Below are 21,642 nucleotides of genomic sequence, written 5' to 3'. Positions count from 1 at the left end.
GTAGCTATGAGAGTGCTGGGAATATGATGCTGGAGAGGATTACACTCTTTATGAAGTCATCCCTCTTATGTTTTTCTCCCTGTTGGTAAACTGGCATACTGAGGAGGAGAGGACAGACAGTGATAGCCTGAAATCCTTCTCCCAGATAAAACTTGATATTCTGTTGATGGATCCTCATTGGCTAATTAGGAGCCCTGGCTTGGTTGACCAAGAACAGTCACTTTTTATATATTAATATTCAGCACAAACCATTAAATAAAATTTTGGTTAATTACTGTATTTCCACTTACCATGAGATTGAGCTCACATATGTATTTCAGGAAATCCTGTATTTTATATGGACTGTAATGTTAAGATTTGGTTAGTTTTCATGCGATCAATATGAAGTATGAATGAAATATAGATGAAATAGTTAACTGTTTCTGTTTTCAGGAATTTACCTAGCACAGTCCTTGGTAGATTTTTAATAAATATTTGAGCAGATGTTGAATGACGAACCACTTCTACAAGACTTGTGCATAGCATGGTGTAATGGCATGTATTCCATAACAATGGCATTTTTTTTTTCCAGAACAGGAGATCAGAAATAGATTTACTGAGATGTTCCTCCCTATTCTTAGGAATCCTGTTAAGCTGGATTATGTTCTGATGGGAGGTTAGAAAGCTTTTCTGTGGAGATAAATTACAGGAATTAAGAATATTTAGCTTGGAGAAGGGATGACTGCAGAAGGTGACGGCTGTTTTGTGGAAAAGTAGTAGTACTCTGTGTATCTTTACAGCAAAGATTCCCGATCAATGAGCAGATAAAATACGAACAGAGATGAGATCTGAGCCTGAGAGAAAACAAACCCCTAAGGCCATCTGAAAAGGAATTGGGCAGATCCCTGTCACTAAAAGTGTCTAAATTATCTAAATTAGATTTAGATACTACAGGGGCCAAACAGGTACATAAATGAAGCAGCCCCCAGGCATAATAAAAACAGGATCTGCTTTCATTTTACTTTTTTGATATGTAGAGACAATAAATATTTCAATGTCCCATTAACTCAACTACTGTAGGAAAAGCAACAGTCCATTTATCAGCAGCCAGCTGACTCCTGGCCTCCGCTTTTGGAGACCCCAGGGTGTGGCTGGGACGTGTGGAGACACGATGGATGCCTTGTCTAACTCGGCCGTAGCCACTAGGCTGGCGCTAGTGAATTATCCTATGAGGTTGAAGGGCCAGGTTGTTCATTTACTGCCTTCCCCCACCTCCCCGACAAAAACTTCATAGTGGTTTTGATGTGAAATGTTTTTTTAAATGTTGGTAATTAAATTATTTAAAAATACCATGCTACCTTGACATAAGGCAGGGCAGCCAAAACAGATGTTTGACTCTGACCCATCCAGCTCTCAGGCCATCAGGATTCAGAGTCTTTGTTTAAGCGATGGGTGGGACACCTCTGTTAGAAACAGTGCAGAGGGGATTTCTGCCTTGGGTGGTAGGTTCTGTCAGCTGCAGCATCTTCTCCAGCCCTGAAGTTGTGTGCCTTAGTGAGTACCATTTGCATTCATTCACGAAATACTTCAGTTTCCTGCTGGTTATCAGACTTGGCAAAATGCTAGAGCATAATGAATGAGACAGATCCATGCCTCATTTAAAGAAGCATATAGCTTAGCATTGTACAAAGCTGCATAAGAGATGAAGTAATAAGAACACAGTCCTTCATCAAGGAGAACAGACAGAGCTAGTTAACAAATGCAGATCATGCCCTCAGAGGGTGAGAATGCTCCCTGGAGGTTTTTGTGAAATAAATGCAAATTTTATGATTGCCCTCCTTCTCATGATCACCCATTTTAGACTGGTAAAAGTCATATGTTACAAATATAATGTTACTAATCCTTTATAGAGCATTTGCTTGTAATTTTTCTTTGGATAGATTCAAAGATAAATCCATGAGTAGGTAATGTTCCCTTTTTTTGTCTTTTGGCAGGTTTCTTTTTTTTATTTTTCATCAATTAGACATACTTGAGGAGGAAACTAGAAACCCTTTTCTCAGTAATTGATGTGGGAGGAACGGAATTCTAAAAGTTAGTTTTGCCATTGGTTTAATGAAGGGTTTAGTTAGACCTGGACTGTCCAGTACACTAGCCACATATGGCTGTTGAGTGCTTGAAATACATTAGTCTGAATTGAGATACACACTTGGAAAGCTTAGGGTGAAAAAAGAATGTAAAATATCTCTTTAATAATTTTTATATTGATTACCTTTTGAAATGATAGTATTTTGTATATATTGGGTTAAATCTGTATTATTAAAATTAATTTCACTTGTTTTTACTTTTTAATGTGGCTACTGGAAAATACGACATTTGGCTTACACTTTGAGCTCACATATTCCTTGCAAATAGCATCTCATACGTCATTTGACAGACTTTAAAATAAAAGGATGCTTTGAAAGGAGAGTGAGATTTGTGTGTGTAACAGTAGCATATTAAGTTCTGTGAAAATAAAAGAGCTATGTAATTGTTCATTTTGGGTCATCTATATGCAACTTGTCCTCCCATTTTGTATTGTCTGTTGTCAGAAAGATATAATCAGTTTTAGTAATGTTTATGCACGGTGCTGATTTAGGTCAGTAAAAAAAAAAAAAAAGAAATAATGCTTGATTTTTACTTTGTATTTTCAACAGTTACCAGAAATATGATTGTTTAAAAATACAAACCTATAGGATAAAACGTAGGTCTCGTAAGTGCTGCACCAGCAGTGATTAACTCTGAACTGTGATGAGCTAAGCTAATGCTTTACATTGATGGCTTTATAGAAAAGCCATGTGTACCAGGAAAAACACATTTTTTACTGTTAATTCAATAATTGTGTTATGTGCAGGACACAGTCACTGCTTTATCTTCTGTTAACAAGTTGTGAATCTTCTCTTTGAAATTAAATTCTAAATCCAGCTTTCTGTTCATTGTTCACAGCATCACAACGGAGATCTTTGGGGTGGAGAGGTAGAAAATGCTTTATTGCTTGTGTGGCCGCAGGCAGAATAGCATTAGATTTAAATTAAATAACTTTATATAGATAAGGTTTTTTTAAATAAACATCAGTGGTCAAGTGTTCAAAATTACGTAGGAAGTGAACCATCTGGGCTGAAATGACTTAAAGGTCAACAGGACTAAATTTCCAAGCAAGTTCTGGTGTTTTTAAAGAGAGCACTGATTATTTAGTGCTTGTGTTTTGTCATACATATATCCATGACAAGGTAGTTTTTAAACAAAATGACATTTCCCTGTTTTTTTTTTTTTAAATATTACCTTAAAATCCTTTACATTTACTTAGTGGAGCAAAGCTTATATTAACATCCATATTGCTATCTTGGGGAGGTTGAATAAGCCAGTACTTTTTGTTCTGTGTTTAAAACTTTGCTTAAAGGTATTGGTAATTTTTGTAATTAATAACATGCTCTTTGCTTGTTTGATGCATATGGTATCTTTTTTGTTACTATTTTAAAGTATTTGGGATCACAGATTTAACATTGAGCTCTTACTTGGGGGTACATTGCTTTTGTATGAAAGATGAACCAATCTATCTTATTAAAATATATATATATATTTTTTTTTTTACTCCAGTTGACCTTTAAAGTAAACTTGGCCAGTTTTGGGGGGAATGCTGGTGATACCTTAAATTTTAATGGAGAAAATAAACACCTGAAACGTTATCCCTTTTCTGTTTTCCTCACTTCCTCCTACATGCCTTGATTTTAAAATCTCATAGCCGCTTCCAGAAGCCGCATGTAATCCTCCTACAGGGTTTATTTAGTGAGTCCCTGAGTATTTTAAGTGTTAAAATTTACTAATTAGGAGGAAAGGTAGAAACAGTTTGCTTAAAAACAATTAGTTGCTCATCACCCACTTTCGATTCAGTGGGATTTAGAGGGTAGTTGAGAATAAGTTTTTACAGGTTGAAAATGCTGATAGGCAAATGGTAAGTGTAATGACAGGCATCAGATGGTCAGAATGGGCCAAGAGAAATGTTAGGTGGAAGCGTAAGGCATCAAGAAGCCCAACGTGAATGACCAAAATGGGGAGAAAGTCCACTAACTGGCCAGGTGGTAACAGTGGTAAAGTTGTTTGCAGCCAGAATATGGGAGAGGATGTGGCTGGCGCAGGTTTAGAACCTGTTGTGAACTGACTCCCTTAGTTTTGAGATACTTTATTATTCTCTTTGATAATTTAAATAGTAAAACCTGATGGAAAGCTGACTTTCTGGGGGGATTTGCTATAAGCCAATCTGGAATTTTTTGGAGTCTTCATTTTACAGTTGTGTCATGACTCATGCTTAACTAGTTTAATCTATCTTTGAAGTAAAGGTGTAGGGGGAAGAGAACTGATTCTGCAAGATGGGAGTGTTCAAATAATTAGCAAGTATTGTTGACCCCACAAATGTAGTTTGACGAAGAAAATTGCATCGCTTGGACTACATTGCTTCCCTGCCTTTCCAAGCCATCATTCCTTTTTTTTATTTTTTCATTATATCATGCTTTTGGGCAATACTATTCAGTAGACCTTTCTATAATCACAGAAATGTTTGACTCTACATCTTACAAGATGGTAGCCACTAGCCATATGTAGCTCTTGAGAATTTGAAATGTGGCTAGCACAGCTAAGGAACTGAATTTTAAGTTAAATTTTAATTAAATTTAAATAGCCATATTTGGCTAATGGTTACTCATTAGCACAGTTATAGAGAAAAGTTGACTTTATTACATTTTATTCTTAGTTCTACTGTCTTGATTTAGATTTACTTCCCAGAATATCCTTAGATCTGTCCTGTTTTCATTATTGCCCTGAACATATTCTATTCTTTGTTTTTATGAAAACAATGGTAGAAATTAAGGCAGATGAAATAAAATATAAGTTCTTCAGTAGTCATAAAAAATTTGAAAGCTTTTAAGATTTGTTTAGAAAAATAGCCAAAATGTATTAATTTAATATTTGATCTGATTTAAGAAGTTCAATATGATGCTTTACACCTTGGTTTTTATTATAAAAATAAGTTAAAAGAGGTTTACAGAAAAGGGAGAAAACATTTTTTTTTTTAATTTCTTAACATGAAGGCCAAAATCTGGGTGTCACCAGTGTATATGTTAAAGCATGATTTTATTGTCATAATTTACTTTTGCTTTTCCTCATTACTTAATTGATCACAACCTTTAATTCATAAAACCAATAATCCATTTTTAAAAACATTGTTGAAATTAGGTATCCATTTTAATTTCTTATCACGTAGTTCATGTGTGGAAGCATGCTATTAAATATGAATTTCCATTTGTTTAAACTTGACCACTGCACTAAATCACTTCCAGAATTATTTGGCTTGTTTTTCACTAAGTGAAATTTTCATTGGCATGTGTTGTAAAAGTAGCTCTGCTGCTTATTTTATTGTGTGCCTGCTGTGGTGTGAAATATGTTGGACTGTATTGCATGTTCTTAGAATTATTACAAGAATATATTTTATGCTGAATTTTCAAATTTTTATGGGGCAGCTTTTTTGATGTGCTTTTTGGGGTATGTTTAAAAATAACTTTAAATATTTTTAAAATATTTAAAATTTAAAATAATGCAGCTGCATGTTTGTTGCATAAGTGACTTTTGGGGCCCAATGCCATCTAGCATGCTGTAAAGTCGCTTCAAATGGATAATACGAGCTGACAGCTAAATTTTACATGTAGTGACATTATGCCAGACATCTTCTAAGACAGTCATTAGTGATGGTTGTAATGTTGCCAAGACAACATTAATATAGCTGTTTAAAGACCTTTTTAAAATGTGATATACTCAGTCAAACCATTCTTTTTTGGTACTAGATACATAGTAGTATGAAAGAAGGCTGTAGGTTAAGAAGTTTGTGTTTATATTTAGGGAGTTATTTTGTAGGCGACCAACGCTCCATGCTCAGAATAGATTTGTACAAGAGAGGAGGAAATATGATATGCATGCACCTGTGTTAAACAGACAACCCCAGATTCTTGTGAACTTGTGGGTTGACAAGACTGTCATGCCTTGGTTTCTTGATTGGTTAAAATCAGCATAATACTGAAGAAGTCATTTGATGTATTATGTATAATTATTGTAAAATTATGTGTAATACTTTTTGGGTACCTTTTGACTTACTGAATTAAGTAATCTTAATGATTCTTTTTTTCAGGTTATAAGAAGATATTAAATGGTTAGTCCCTCTTAAAGTCATTAGATTCTAGGTCTATGAATGAGCTTTTCATCTTTTGTAGATTGCCCTCAATCAATGATTTTGTCTACTGAATTTTCTCAGATAAAACAATACTACAGTGGGATACCTTCTATCACAGTGGTTCTTAACAATTTTGTGGTCACATACTCTTCTGAGAATCTGATAAAAGCTACGGATTGTTTAACCAGAAAATATGCATAGGTACATAGATGCAACATTTTGCATACAGTTTCAGATAGTTTACCAAACTGAATCTTCCTGGAGTCAATCCATGGGCCCTGGCTGCATTAAAAACCCCTGCTCTTTTATGTATAAGCTCACTTCCTATCAGTCAGGCAAAGCTGTGTTCATTTAAATGCAAGCCAGATTCCTTTGGATATGTATGATATATAAAAATAACTATGAATGTTAATCATATAATTTAAAAAGATCCTGATCCTGTGTAGTATTGTAATATGTGTTTTATCCACATATCTCTTTGACTTAATATGGTTTTTATATGGGATTTGTTATAGAATAATTCCTTCCTTCTTTGCTTTGGTAACTGTCTAAGTAATTTGGGCTTATCTTTTGTATGCCAAGGAAAAACTTAAAAAAAAAAAAAAGCATTTTCAGAACACTGATTCAAATGAAACTACTCTGAGTGTTATGTTTTTGAAATCTATTGTAGATATGTATCTTTCCAAAACATGACTCCTTTTTCCCCCATTCTGTTCATTTTCCTACTGGTGTAACTAAACAAGGACTTACTAATCACACAGGCTGGAAGCGCAATTCACTGACCCCGAGGACAACCACTTTTCCTTGCCCTGGCTGTGAGCATGATGTAGATCTTGGAGAACGGGGAATCAATGGTCTGTTTCGAAATTTCACTTTGGAAACTATTGTTGAAAGATATCGGCAGGCAGCCAGGGCAGCTACAGCCATTATGTGTGACCTTTGTAAACCACCACCTCAAGAATCCACAAAAAGTTGCATGGACTGTAGTGCAAGCTACTGCAACGAATGCTTCAAAATTTATCATCCCTGGGGAACTGTAAAAGCTCAGCATGAATATGTGGGCCCAACCACTAATTTTAGACCCAAGGTAAGTGGAGTTTTTATTAAGTTAAAATATTAAGCAATAGAGTAAGACAAATTCTAACACATCTAGAACCTGATTGTAATAGAGGACATAACTTTAAAAGCTGGCACCAAAAATTAAGGCCTAGTAATTGAAGTTACTTACTATGCTGCTCAACACCCCCAGAGCTTAGAAGGCAATATTGTGGTTCACTCTATTACAGTCCAGTGGGATTCAGTAGAGCTCGTGAGTGGCCATAGCGAGAGCTCTGACTAATAGAGGAAAGGTTACGTTACCTTAGACACACTCTCTAAAGTTGAAATGGTTGCAATTAAAAAGCTTTTGTGCTTTAATATAACTGTCTGAAAGTTGTGGTTGGGAAACATTCTGACATTTTTAGTTACCTAAAATTGTATTATGAATAAATAAGAGTAATTATAGCCTCACAGTTTAAAGTTTATGATATAGTGGTTATATAGTATCTGAAGTGGAATTTGTATTTCTTAAATATTCTAGGTAATTTCTGGAATAATGTTCAAAAGAACTTTATGAATAAGTGAAGTTTTAGATGAAACAAAATTGTCTGAGTTGATAATTGTTGAAGCTAGGTGAAGGAGACATAGTGATTTGTTACATTCTGCCAAATCAATAATAAACAAATGGATAGATAAATATATATGTGTATGTGTATATGTTCTTTAAAAAAAAGAGAGAACTTTATGTATTTGCCCTGCTATGTGACTGAATAGCAGAAAGATTATTGGATATCTTCACTTATGTTGCTTTCTTGAAACTATGAGCTGAGTATTTTTCACATCATATTAAATGGTAGATAAAAACAAAAACAATCAATGCTTACACTTTTTGGAATGACTTTTTCCTCAAATTATGTCAGTGTGGCAATAGATTTATGAAATACTTTCTAATTCTCTGTTATGTTCCTTATCTAAAGGTCACAGATTTTTAAAAATTTATAACTTCAACCTGGTGTTCTAATGTGTCTTTTAAAATATTAATTTAATTGACAAGTACTATTTCATCATTAAAGAACCTGTGATTATTAAATGAATATTGGGCTAGAACTTTTATGAGTTAAGAATTTCATGAAATTGAAAAATTTTAAGTATAAATTACAGTTTTGTTCTCTTTGCAAATGTAAGATTGATGAGAGAACCAAGTGTGAACATATTGAGGAGAAAAATTTTTTTCCTTCATTAGTATTATTCACTATAGTAAAATTCTAAAAAGTAGTCTTTTATCCTGTAGAGTATTTGCCTTTTAATTTTGAGTTCTTGCATTCCTTGCAAAAAGCTGGACTTTATATTTTATTTTAAATATAATGGCTTGGAGAATGTAAGAACCTCACATGATGAAAAATTTGAAATCTTTTCTAGTTTTTCTCCTGGAGCTACACATTGGTATAAGGGCTTTTATACTGGAATTTTAAAAAAATTTCTCACATTATCAGATGAGTTATAGTTGCTTAAAATCTAGTCTTTTGGAATATGAGCAGCATTTTGATTTCATGAACACATTAAAGGAGTCCTCCCTTTCTTCCAAATGAGAACAGTTTTATTGTGTAAAATTTCAGTGGACCTTTGATGATAGTTTACAGAGTAAATAAAAAGGTAGAAACTTAAATTTGGTCAATGTGTACACAGTTAATATGTAAAAGGAAACATCTGGAAGCTTATATCGTAACTTGTTCCAAGACTGTCTTAGTAATAGATTTCTTTTGAGGATTATGAGGCCATGGGTTCTCAGAAGTTATTTGTTATGATACTTAATAAAAATATTGATCATGGTCATTAAGAATTACCTAGTCATTGTGGTCAGAAGGCCTTTCTAGCTTGTTTAAGCATTTCGCTTAAGTTTCATAGGAATGAAATTTTCACCTTCTTATCACCCAGTTTAGGGGAAATATCTTCTACACCATTTGAACCCTCAAATTGAAAAACAGTAATTCTAATCTACAGAATTTTCATACAATGTACCAAACACTTTTATTTCTTTTTACACTTTATTTAAGTGGCTTTTAGTGATTCTATATAAAGCAAATCTTTGTTTGGAAATTTATCCAGTTAATTGAAATCTTTTGAGCGCCATATAAGCTATGAACAGCCTTAATCACACTTTTATTCTTTATTCAATAGATTTTAATGTGCCCAGAACATGAAACAGAGAGAATAAACATGTACTGTGAATTATGTAAGCGACCAGTTTGTCATCTCTGTAAGCTGGGTGGTAATCATTCCAATCACCGTGTAACCACTATGAGCAGTGCCTACAAAACCTTAAAGGTAGAAAATTTATTTTTAGAACTAAATTTTGTATAATTCTGTATCATTTTATTTAAGATCTTTAAGTGTTTCTGTATTAAATCACAGCATGTTGTGTAATCTGTTGTACTGAAATGAATTAACAACCTACAGTGTTACTTAATGCCCTACTGATACTGGGTTGTAGTATTTCTGACTGGGCAGCTCTTTGTCCTGCAGATGTATTAGTTCTGAAGTCTGAGGGGAGAGAGGGATGAAGGACACTTCATTATGGTCCCCAAGTGAGCACGATGCCTGTGGCATTTAGTGTGTGTATGTGGGTGTTTTAAAACACTTGATTCTTGTTGCTTGCCGATAGAATTAGTATGAACTTTTTTGTTTATTCTGTTGGGTAAAACTGAGTTACTTCCTGTCTGTTAGCCTTCTGCACTGCCCTTTTAAACCTTTCAAATTTGATTGGTAGTCTACAGCCAGTGGTATGATGCTATTTTTTTGTTTCATTCTTTTTTCCTTTCTAAAAGGGACTTAATTCATTTTTAAATCTACCACCCATTTAAATTTTTGTTTCCATTCTATCTTTAATAATATGTGTATGCATTTTTTGGCGTGTATCTACTTTGCAATTATACGTACACATTCATATTTTGAATGTGTATGTCTGTCATTCTCAGTTTTCCCTCTACATTGAACACGTGGGTTACAGGCATCATTGTTTTATTGTCCATCCTCATTTACTCATTGTCATCTGTGTCATTCCTAGGTCAGTTGTGACTGATTTTTCTTCTCATTGTGATTTGTAGTTTCCTTCCTCTTTGCATGCCTGGCAAATTTTGGTTGGCTGCCGGGTATTGTAAATTTTACCTTGTTGGACACTGGATATTTTTGTATTCTGAGTTTTCTTCCAGTGTCTGATTAAGTTACTTGGGAACAATTTGTTCCTTTTGCATCTTCCTTTTAAGCTTTCTAGGCTGGACAGAATAGCATTTAGTTCTAGGACTAAATTTATCTGACTCTTGAAGTAAAAAACTGTTTACTCTTCCCAATGACCTATGAATTTTGAGGGTTTTTTCAGTCTGGCTGCTGGGGAACAGGCATTTCCCAGCCTGTGTGAGCTCCTAGAATTGTTCCCTCTCATGCTCTTGGGTGATACTTTCCCTGGCCTGTAGCAGTTTCCCCACACTTGTGAATTGATCAGAACTCTGCTGAATAAGCTGTCTGTCCTTAGGTGTTACGCTTTATAACCTCTGGTCTTCTTGGACTCTCGGCTTCATCTCCTCAAGTTGTGGGAGCTCATGGACCCCATTTGAGTTCTCTGCGCCTGGCCTGGGCCACTTTCTCCATCAGTAAGCTGAGGAAGTCATAGGCTGGTCTGGTTCCGCGTCTCTCAGGGAGGAGATGTTCTTTGTGTCTGGATGCCCAGTGTCTTGAGAGACGTTTCATTTATTCTGTTAGGTTTGTAAAATTGTTTCAAGTGGGAGAGTAAATTTAGTCTTTGTTTCTCTCATGTGCCCCCAACCGGCAATACCACTATTTGTAAATTTTAACTTTGATACCTTTTTTGTTTCTTATTGGTTTGATCTTAACACATGTTGTCCAAAATTTGTCTTCTGTTACCTGGAGTAAATCTTCGATACAATAGTATACACTTAAGTTATCCTTAACATTTCTGTTATTAACTTCTCTCATTTAAATTTCAGACTTAAAAGAAATAGACTCTATAATGGATTTTTTAATCTATTCACTTTTTAGTAAAGATACAATTATGTAGGTTTGTTAAAAGTAGCAAACATCTTTTTAGATCTCCTTTTCACTTGGTTTCAGATTTTAAGCTGGAGGACTTCACGATCTCAGTGACATAGATTTATTTTATTTTCATTTTTACTCACTTGAGCGTTGCCAGGAGAGTGCTCAAACTTTGGTGGGTAATTAGAATCACCTGGAACACTTGGTAGGCCTACAGAGGCAAGGGCTGTCCTCCTTCAAGGAGCTTGGGTCTCTGCGTTTTTTATGAGCTCTCAGAAGACCGATGCACACCCGCATTTGAGAACCACTGCTCTAGAGGAAGCTTTGAGCAATTTTGGGGTCCTTTAGCCTCTGATCACTTACTAGAGGACTGGGCCCTGATATAACTAAAGGATTTAAACCTGCTCCCCCATTAGATGAACTTCCTGGATAAAGTGCCTAATATCGGTATCTGGTGTGTATATTTTCTGGAGGCCTATGAACAGATGGACTCACTGATTTTGGTTAAAACAGGTCTAGTCGTAACATGGACTGCCTGGGTTTAAGGGGACTCCTGAGACTGAGCCGTCTCAGATACAGGCTGTGGTTGACCAGAGACTTTGTCTGAGCATCACAGCTCACTGGAGCCACTTGGACCTTGGCCCGTGTTTCTGAATCCTGTCATCCATGCTTCTCTAGCCCACCTCGCACTTCTCACTTAAGCTGCTTTAGAACTAAGCCCTACTTCAACTTAAATGGCTGAATTCCTCCCCTTGGCACTGTAGCTGAAGGAGTGCCAGCACTCACACCCTGTACATCTGGTCCCAACATGGGCCCGGCAGGGGTGGTCCTGAGGGGCTGTCATCTCCCTTGCACCGTGGTGCTGAGAAAGTACCTCTCAGCCTGTGGCAACCTGCTTAGTGCGCGATGAGGAGGTGTCTAGTTCGGCTGTGAGTGTGTTTGTATTTTAGACACTGAGCTTTGGTTTCCTCATCTGTAAAGTGCTGGATTAAGATGCAAGATTTTAATGTCTCTTCCTGCTGTTAATGTCCTACAGTTTCCTTCTTGGTCCTATCCTCCCTTGAGTCATCAGAGATCTCGTTCCTCTGCCTAAGAGGTCTTTCCTCTGTCCCTCCAGTGAGCCATCAACGAAACTCATTGTGTCTGTTTGCTGGGTGTCCCTGAGTTAAAGATGGGTCCTGCCAGAGACCTCTCCCTTTGATTTCTACATACCTTCTCTTACTGCGTAACACGGTCTAAGTGAAAAAAGAGGAAGATGGTATAGGAAGGAGACTCACTTCTTTAATTCCTAAGAGATGGGTTTCTGCTCCTCTTCTTTCCTTCCTAACCCTATTCAACCCTTGGTCACCAGTTGTGACCAAGAAGTGCTCCGATCCTCCTTTAAGGGCTACAGCTTGGGATGTGCTTTCTGGATGTTCTTATTCTTACTTAGACTCAGGATGCATTGTCTGTTCCAGCTTTGTCCCCCAGGGTGCTTCAGGGTATCATTGTTTATTTTTAAATATATTTCAGGTATATTATGTTTTCTGGGGCTGCACTAGTGATCTCACAGAAACCCATGGCATTGTATCTGTGGTAAACTATACCAATTTCAAAATGACTACTTTATAAACAAGCTCTGGAAGTTACCTATTTGTGTATTTTCATTGTTGTGTACTGTGTAATTGTTTAATGAACATCTAGGGTGAGATGGACTATGAAGATCATTTTGGAAGAGTCTTTGTGGTTTTTCCTGTTGTGTGTGAGGGGGTGTGTGAGAGTGAATTATAAAATCTGGTGAAACACAGCACTGTATGAATTGATGCCCTTCCATTTACTTAGAAGCCTTGGGAGGAAGCGCTCTGGGATTTTTGACTAAAGTGCGCGTCACTACCTTGTTCTTGTTCTAACCTACTTCTAATCTTGCATATATTGCCGTAGTTGGTTTTGCTGTGTGTTCGTCAGAAGCTAAAGAAAAGGATACCGTGTTTAAAAAAAAAATTGGCAAGGCCTTTGTTACACTTCTATTTCTGCTTATTTGTGTCTCTAATATGTTCCAACAGGAAAAGCTTTCAAAGGATATTGATTACCTTATTGGCAAGGAGAGCCAGGTGAAGAGTCAAATTTCTGAACTAAACCTGTTAATGAAAGAAACAGAGGTAAGGGATAAGTTGGTTTGCATATTTTTCATTTAGTCATCTAGACATTCATTCATTCATAAAATCCTGAGGGTATTATATGAGTTGGGAGTGCAAAGTTGTGTTAGATTTCACTGCTGCTTTTCTGGAAAAACAAATGTAAAAAACAGGATGCTGTGTGATCAGTGCTGATAGAGGTTGTGATTAAATGATACTGGAGCACAGAGAACGACTGACTCTTTATACGGCAGTTCATGACGTCTCAAAAGCAGCAATATAAGAAAAACAGTAGCTTTTTACAATTATCTGTAAACTTAAACTTTAAGTTGCACTTAAAAATGTACTATATGTTGATAGGACCAGGTTTATTTCAATTTCCGGACACTCCTAAGTGTGTACCTGACATATGTTCACCAGAAGACATATATTAAAATGTTCATAGCTGCATTATTTGTATTAGCCGTAAAATGGAAAGTACTGGTGTCCATCAACAGTGGAATATAAATAGCAATGAAGAATGAATACAGCTATGTGCAACAGTGTAGATAAATCTTGCACTATATTGAAAGGAAGATGCCAGATACAAAGGAGCATATGCTGTGTGATTCCAAAAAGGTCAAAGTAGACTATGTCGTTCAGAATGGGAGTTGTTGGAGAGCGGGAAGAATTGATTAGTGCCTGGAAATGTTGTAAGGGTGGCTTCTGGGGCACTGGTCATGATTTTTAATCTGGATGCTGGTTACATGGGTGTGTTTGCAAAGACTCATTGACCTTCCACTGCATGTACATTTTTCCCTTTGCATGTTATTAAGTAAAAAATTAGAAAAATTGATAGCATTTAAAAAACGATAGTAAGAGAGGATAGGACAGAGTTATTTTAAAATTCCAAATATTCTTCACTGATTTGGATCCCTATTTCTTTTCTCTATTTGAAATAAATTGAAGAGCTGTTACTTTTGATCACTTTAAAAGTTGTCATTAAGTATAAAAATATCTTGGCTAGTATGAGACAATTCTTGAGATTTTTTTTTTCAAAAATAGGTTAAAATTATTAAAAAGTTATGTGAATGGCACTGTATTACTGGTATTGCTTTTGTTTTTAGTATTTTTTTGCTATTCAGTGATCACATTCACCGCCCTAAGTAAGTTATTTTTGTGTGTAGTTTAATAGTAGGATTTTATTTTTTATATTTGTGTCTAATTGACAAACTTTCTCTGTTTGATGTAATACCTCAACACAAAGCAGATTATCACCTAGGTGGTAGATTGCCTCAGGGATTGTATCTGTGGTCCTTTGAGGTTTGTCTTCATTGGTTCTCTCAGCCATGCTGCCTTCACTTCTGAAATAAGGAAAACCTGTGCTTGTTTTTGAGTTTGTCATTCAGTAGGTTGAAAATTGAGGCACTCAGGCATCAACTGTCCATGTAGATACTGATTGCTTGGGACCCTGGAGAAATTATTTAGCTTTTTATACCTCTGACCTAAGCTGCATTTGTAGGCTTATCAGAGAATTTGTCTCCATACTTGAATTTTACTTGGTGAATATTATGAGTTTAATGTCATATGTCACTGAAATACTACTGGAATGTCACCACCCTGTGTTCTCTCCTCCCACCCCCTTTTAAAAAAGAAATGGCTGTGTTGGGGTTAGGAAACAGAGAAGGAAATCTGGAAAGTTTTCCTTTCACTATACATGTTGGCCAGAAGCCATTGGAAAATGTACAGCACACTTCTGCTATATATTGTCAGCTTTTAAGAATGTTCTCAAAGACTCCTTTCTGTTGGCTGCTGCTATGAGTCTATTATGATTAGTGCTTGTAAGTGTTCTGCTGGTCTTGTTTCAAAATCAAGTTGATCTCTGATTTTATGGACGTTCAAAGTGTTTAATAAGCCCTCCAGAGAGGATCATTTTATGGCAAAGTAGAAGCATAGCTCTGTGTACAGTGAAAATAATGTTTATTTCAGAGTATTTGACATTGTGGTGGGTGTTTTATGTAAATAATCCTTTTCAGTCTTTAGAAAAACCTAAGTGGTTTTGCTTTCCCAGTTTTCAGAACAGAAAAGCTCAAGCATAAGGAAGTTAATCTGCATGAGTTATAATTAAATCAACATTAATTAAATTATGGCTTTGTAATTACATATAATTAAATTAGTATTAATTTGAAGAGGAGTTACATTTTTACATCTTAGTAAAGGATGTCATTTTTTGAGGTCCATAGCTGTGGGTTAACTTCTTTAAAAATTGGAATATGATTGAAATGGTAAAGTTTCCTGAATTAGAAATGAGTAAGTAACTCTAGAACTGTATTTTCTATGTTTTTTGTTAAATTAGTTAATTTCTACCTCAAGTTCCTTTGTATAGAGATTGAACATTGTTTTCTTATTTAATTGGTTAAATTGTTTATTGCTAGACTTTGGAGATGGAAAACTTAGGGAAACACAGTACTTTAAAATTACAAGTATGTCTGAAAGTTGCTGACCATTCCTTGCTAAGTGTGTTTGATGCCACATTATGGTTGTGAAAGCTTCAAAGAGTTGGACACACTCTTTTTCTTTACAGTATTTGGGTTTGTTTTGTTGAATTTTGGCTCGTTTGTGAAAAGCCATGTGGATTTAGCAGATGAAGTAACACTTTGCTTGTTTTATAATAGTGTAACGGAGAGCGGGCTAAAGAAGAAGCAATCACACATTTTGAAAAGCTCTTTGAAGTTCTAGAAGAGAGGAAATCATCTGTTTTGAAAGCAATTGATGCTTCAAAGAAACTAAGATTGGACAAATTTCAGACCCAGATGGAAGAGTATCAGGGGCTGCTAGAGAACAACGGACTTGTGGGATACGCTCAGGAAGTGCTGAAGGAGACCGACCAGTCTTGCTTCGTACAGACAGCAAAACAGCTCCACCTCAGGTACGTAACTCTGAGCTTAGAATGTCACTGAATGCTGCGGCGCTGAGGGGTTCGCCGTGCTGTGCTGCGTGCAGTACCTCTTGCTTCACTCATAACTTGAATGTTGCATGAAGTTTTCTTTTGTTAATCACATTGCAATTATTTAATCTGATTGGCCTCTTTAAGGAATCATTTGTTAATATAAAATATATCTGTCTGTAGAATACAGAAAGCTACAGAGTCCTTGAAGAGCTTTAGACCTGCGGCTCAGACATCTTTTGAAGACTATGTTGTTAATACATCTAAACAAACAGAACTTCTTGGAGAATTGTCCTTTTTCTCTAGTGGTAAGTTTTAGTAATGGCAAACCCTCACTTGTTTAGTTTGAATTTGCACCGCGAAGAAGAAACACAGGTTCTCTTCCATTTGACATTATAAAGCAGCATTGTCAGTTGCCCAGACTGTCATATCCTCCAAATCGTATCCCATTTATGTTTCTACAACCATGTTTTTATATTATTTATATTTGTTTTTAATCTAGCATAAAAGCTAGATTCTGTTGGTTTGTATTTTTTTAAACTGTGTTAATGACATCACGTTGTATATATCTTTTTTTTTTGTCAATTGCTTTTTTGAGAAATTTAAGATAAACATTTGTTGCTACCGTGAAGTTCTGGTTTACAGCTGTATTTTAGCTTCATAGTATTCCATTATGTAAATTTTCCTACTGAGAGACAATTTGTTTCTGTTTTTTAATCTATTGTAAGCAATGCTCTGTTGAACATCTTTGTCAGTGTTTCTTTACGCATGTGTACGAGTTTCCCTAGGGCAGAAACCTAGAAATGATACCTCCAGGCTAAAAATGGCTGTAAGATGTTGAAGTGTTTCCATTGCTGTATGAGTTTGCTTGGGCCTCCAACACAATACCACAGACTGGGTGACGTAAACAACAGAAATTTATTTTCTTATAATTCTGGAGGCCAGAAGCCTGAGACAAAGCTCTGGGCAGGGTTGGTTTCTTCTGAGGCCTCTCCTAGGCGTGCAGACGGCCGTCTTCTCTCTCTCCCATCACGTGGTCTTCCCCCTGTACGTATCTGTGTCCAAATTTCTTGTAAGGACACTGGTCGTATTAGTCATATTGGACTAGGGTTCACCCTAATGGCCTGATTTTAATGGTATTACTTCTGTAAAGACCCTGTTTTTCAGTGAAGTCACCTCTGAGGTACTGGGGGTTGGAACTTCAACACACGCGTTTTAGTGAGCACAGGTCAGCCCATGACATTGGCTTATGTTTGAGTTCTGCTGCCTTCCAGCCACGAGGTCTGCCTTTCCTTCTTCCTCCTCACCTTTTTCCTCTCCCTCAGATTTCTCTTCTAGTCATGATGAACAGCTACAGCCCTTGGGAAAGTACACTTACAGTTTAATTTCTGTGTGGGTGTAGATGTGTGGATTTGTTTTCAGTCAAAGGAGACTTGTTAAAACCTCTGAAGCATTATTACTGTGACTGCCTTTCTCTTCAAATCAATACCTCTGCCTCCTATCAGTTCAGTACTGACCCTGCCTTTGATGATCTTGTTTTTTCAAATGTATGGTGTTCTTTGCAATGCTGATTCTCCTTCATATACTGTGCTCCCCCTTTTTCCAAAATAAATACTTGGAATTTTTCATATACATGGTAGTCTACTTAGAAGTACAAGGTCCTACCTCCCCCTAGGGGTCCCAGAACAGTCTTTGGGAAGACGAGGTTGAGGGCAGGTAGTGTTGGGTTATGCTGGTGCATATCAAAGAACCACTAAACGGACGGATCAGAATGGAAAGTAGTCACCTAGCTTCAGGCTTGTGGGTGCTCACCTCATTTTTTCCTGCATACACCTTTTTTTAGTAATCTGTTTTCCAAAAAAAGAGAAGAAAAGGGTATAGGGTGAGGCGTACCAGTCATGTTATTTTCTAACTAGCCTTTTTTTTAACATGTAGTTGGGATGACTTTCCAGATCTCATTGCTGCAAACACTGAGTTGCACAAATGCACACAGACATGCTTGTGCTTATCCATTGCTTATCCACAGCTGGGGGAGGGGGAGAGTTCTTTTCATTGCATACACGTCTCTGTGATTTGATATAAATTTGTGTTGATTTATGTGCACGTGTGCATGTGTGACTCTTATAGCTTATTTTTACCATATGACCAAAGCAGTGAAGCTTTTTGGAATTTATTCTATGGAAAGGATTATGAATATGCACAAAGAATTGGCTGTGATATTTTAATCATTGTATTTTTAGCGAAAAATTAGAAATGTTTCTGAAAATAGTTAAATGTTGGTGCATCCATATAGTGGAATGCCACTGGAAGAAAAATACTGGCAGGAGCTATACAAAATTATTGTAGTGATTATCTTTGAGTTATTTAGTTTTTATGTGTGTGTTTCATGTAGTTTCTGATTTTCTTACAAAAATATGTATCTTCTTTATACCAAGAAAAACTCATTTAAATTGCTTTGTAACTCTATTGGAGAAAACATGAAAGAAAACTCTATAATGTTTTATTAAAGTTTGTTTATTATTATACTCATCAAACTTAGATTTTAAAATATTTATTTAAATAATTATTTATAGGAGAATACATATTAGAAATTTCACATCCAGGATTGTTACTCAGTAGGTGGAAACTGAAGGGTATGTAGTTAAATTTTTTAATTTATGGTGTTTCAGAATTAATATGTAGAGCTAAAATTGAGTTTTATTAATTTTTGTTTGTCTCATTTTTCATTCTTCTTTCCCCCTTCAGTTATAAACACAAATATACCTTTTAAAGTCTGTATTATATTTTTCTTTTTAAATTTTATTGTGATGAAACTTACCGTGAGATCTGTCCCCTTAGCAGATCTCAGGTGTGCAATGCAGGACTGTTGTCCACAGACACAGTGTTGTTCTGCAGGTCTCTAGAGCTTATTCATCTGCTTAATGGAAACTTTGTTGATTGATAAGTGCCCATTTCTCTCTGTGCCCCAGCCCCTGGTAACCACTATTTCAGTCTTTGATTATGTGAATTTAGCTATTTTAGGTAACTCACGTAAGTGGAATCTTGCATTCAGTGTTTGTCTTTCCGTGTCTGGCTTGTTTTACTTATTAGCAGATCCTCAAAGTCCACCCATGTTGTTGTGGTTGCAGGAATTATTCTTTTTCTTACATTCAGTATTATAAATTTACAAAGTTCTTGGAGCAGGAGAGAAACCCTTTAAGTGTTAACAATATATCATTTTTACTGAGGAAAAAGGTTCTGAAATAATATTTTAACATTGTTTTCTCTTTCATAATTCTTTCAGGCATAGATGTGCCAGAGATCAATGAGGAACAGAGCAAAGTTTATAACAATGCTTTGATAAATTGGCACCATCCAGAAAAGGATAAAGCTGATAGCTATGTCCTTGAATATCGGAAGATTAATAAGGATGAAGAAATGTTGTCTTGGAATGAGGTAGAAGTGTGTGGCACAAGTAAAGTTATTTCAGACCTTGAGAGCAACGTGAACTATGCTTTCAGAGTCAGAGCCTACAAGGGTTCAATCTGCAGTCCTTGCAGCAGAGAACTGATCCTTCATACTCCTCCAGCTCCAGGTATGTGAATACTGGGAATACAAAAACGTAGAGTTGGAAGAGACTGTGATTAAAAAAAATAAACTAATGTGTCCATGTAGACCTGCATTAACACGAGCTCTCATTTATAACAGATTCTAGAAAAGTAGATTCCATACCTAGGATTTAGAAATAGACTGAACCCTTGAATGTCACCATGTAGGCTGAGAACAGGATTAGATTTCTGACTGACATCAGATAGACCAAAACCTGAAGATGTTTGAGTGAGCAAGGTTATTAATTTGGGATTAATTATATTTTTATCACTTTATAGAAATTGCTATTAACATAGAATCTAGGTAGATATTTTTACAATGTATTGGTATAATAACATGAAGTGTAATTTTAATTAACCTAATCCTAACTTGTCTGGATTTTCTAGCTCAGTGGTGACTAGCACACAGGGATGGAAGGCATGTATTAGAACCCTGTGGATAGCTTGCTCCACCTGCCCAGCCACCCTCCCTCCCCCTTCCAAGTTAAGTCCAAGTTCAAAACCACTAGTACTGCTTAAGCAGTGCCTGTAGAGCTGTGTAGAGCAAGTATGACTTACAGCTTAGTTGATACTGACTACAGCATCTCCACGGGTAAGGGACGTTTATAGCCAAAGTTGGGCTCATTCTGCTGTGTCGGTCAGAGCCTTAGAGGTTCCTTCAGTTGGCTTTTAGACCCTGTTGCTCCTGCCAGTTTTCAGTGGCTTATGTACCCATATTTTGTGCCCTCTGCCCTTCCTTCCCTTTTCTTTTTCTTTAAATTTTTATTTTTGCAGGGGGGAGGTAATTAGGTTTATTTATTTTCAGAGGAGGTACTGGGGATTGAACCCAGGACCTGGTGCATGCTAAGCATGTTTTCTACCACTTGAGCTATACCCTCCCCCCTTCCTTCCCTTTTTTGTCCAGAGTGTACTGTCTACTCTCTGTTTTTCATGTACATTGTGGCTAGTTTAAAAAAAAATACAGATAGGGTTGGCTAAAATTATTTTTCTTGAATTTTAGTAAAATTCAAAAGAGTGTTAAGATGCATTTTTGCAAGTCTTAAGTAAGTAATTTACAGTTTATGCAGTTTCTGCTTTCATTTTGGGTCTCTGACTGAAAGTGGAAGAAAAAAGAAACCTGAAAGTAGTTGCTGTTTTCAGTGACCAAGTGGAGGGGGAAGGAAGAAGGGAAATGCTAAAAGCTGTCTCCCTTTTCTCTGAGAGAAACCATGTGAATTGAGTGACCATCTAAATTTATTTTGCAAACTGGGAGACTTTTGAGATTGAAAGGAAGTGTGAATTACCATGCTGGGACAGGAGGGATTACCAGGAAGAATGGTCAGTTTACATATGGAGAATGGTTTTAGCTTGCTAGCAGGCAGTTTTTTTAAACTAGAGGTATAATATAGTTAAAATTTGCCATTTTAACCATTTTTAAGTGTACATTTCAGTGGCATTGAGTACATCCACCATCACCACTCACAATGTCTAGAACTTTTCATTTTTCCAGCTGACACTGTGCCCATTAAACAATAACTCCCCATTCACAGCCCACCCCCAACCTTACCTGCCCCCAGAGCCTGGTACCTCTATTTTACCTCTGCCTCTATGAATTTGCCTATCTCATGTGAGTGGGTTTACATAATCCTTTTGTGACTGGTTTATTGCAGGGCTCATCCATGTTGTAGCATGTATCAGAATTTCCTTTTTGGGGGTGAA

General features: G+C 36.3%; 1 protein-coding gene across 11 annotated transcripts in view; it reads left to right on the top strand.

Moving 5' to 3' along the window:
* The window catches only part of TRIM36 (tripartite motif containing 36), a 66,147-nt gene that overhangs the window by 40,444 nt on the left and 4,061 nt on the right, over positions 1-21,642 (top strand). For 6 of the 11 annotated variants that reach the window (XM_074360480.1, XM_074360479.1, XM_074360478.1 and 3 more), the window contains 7 exons: positions 6,191-6,211; positions 6,994-7,319; positions 9,449-9,595; positions 13,360-13,455; positions 16,086-16,339; positions 16,541-16,665; positions 19,641-19,931. In XM_074360480.1, the coding sequence (XP_074216581.1) occupies positions 6,191-6,211; positions 6,994-7,319; positions 9,449-9,595; positions 13,360-13,455; positions 16,086-16,339; positions 16,541-16,665; positions 19,641-19,931 (1,260 nt within the window). Of the gene's footprint in view, positions 1-6,190; positions 6,212-6,975; positions 7,320-9,448; positions 9,596-13,359; positions 13,456-16,085; positions 16,340-16,540; positions 16,666-19,640; positions 19,932-21,642 lie in introns of all 11 variants that reach the window. The other 5 variants (XM_074360482.1, XM_010971504.3, XM_074360484.1 and 2 more) reach the window with 2 other exon arrangements.

The sequence above is a fragment of the Camelus bactrianus genome, chromosome 3, assembly GCF_048773025.1.
Source record: "Camelus bactrianus isolate YW-2024 breed Bactrian camel chromosome 3, ASM4877302v1, whole genome shotgun sequence".
NCBI classification, from domain to species: Eukaryota; Metazoa; Chordata; class Mammalia; order Artiodactyla; family Camelidae; genus Camelus; species Camelus bactrianus.
This window is presented reverse-complemented; position numbering and strand designations above follow the sequence as displayed.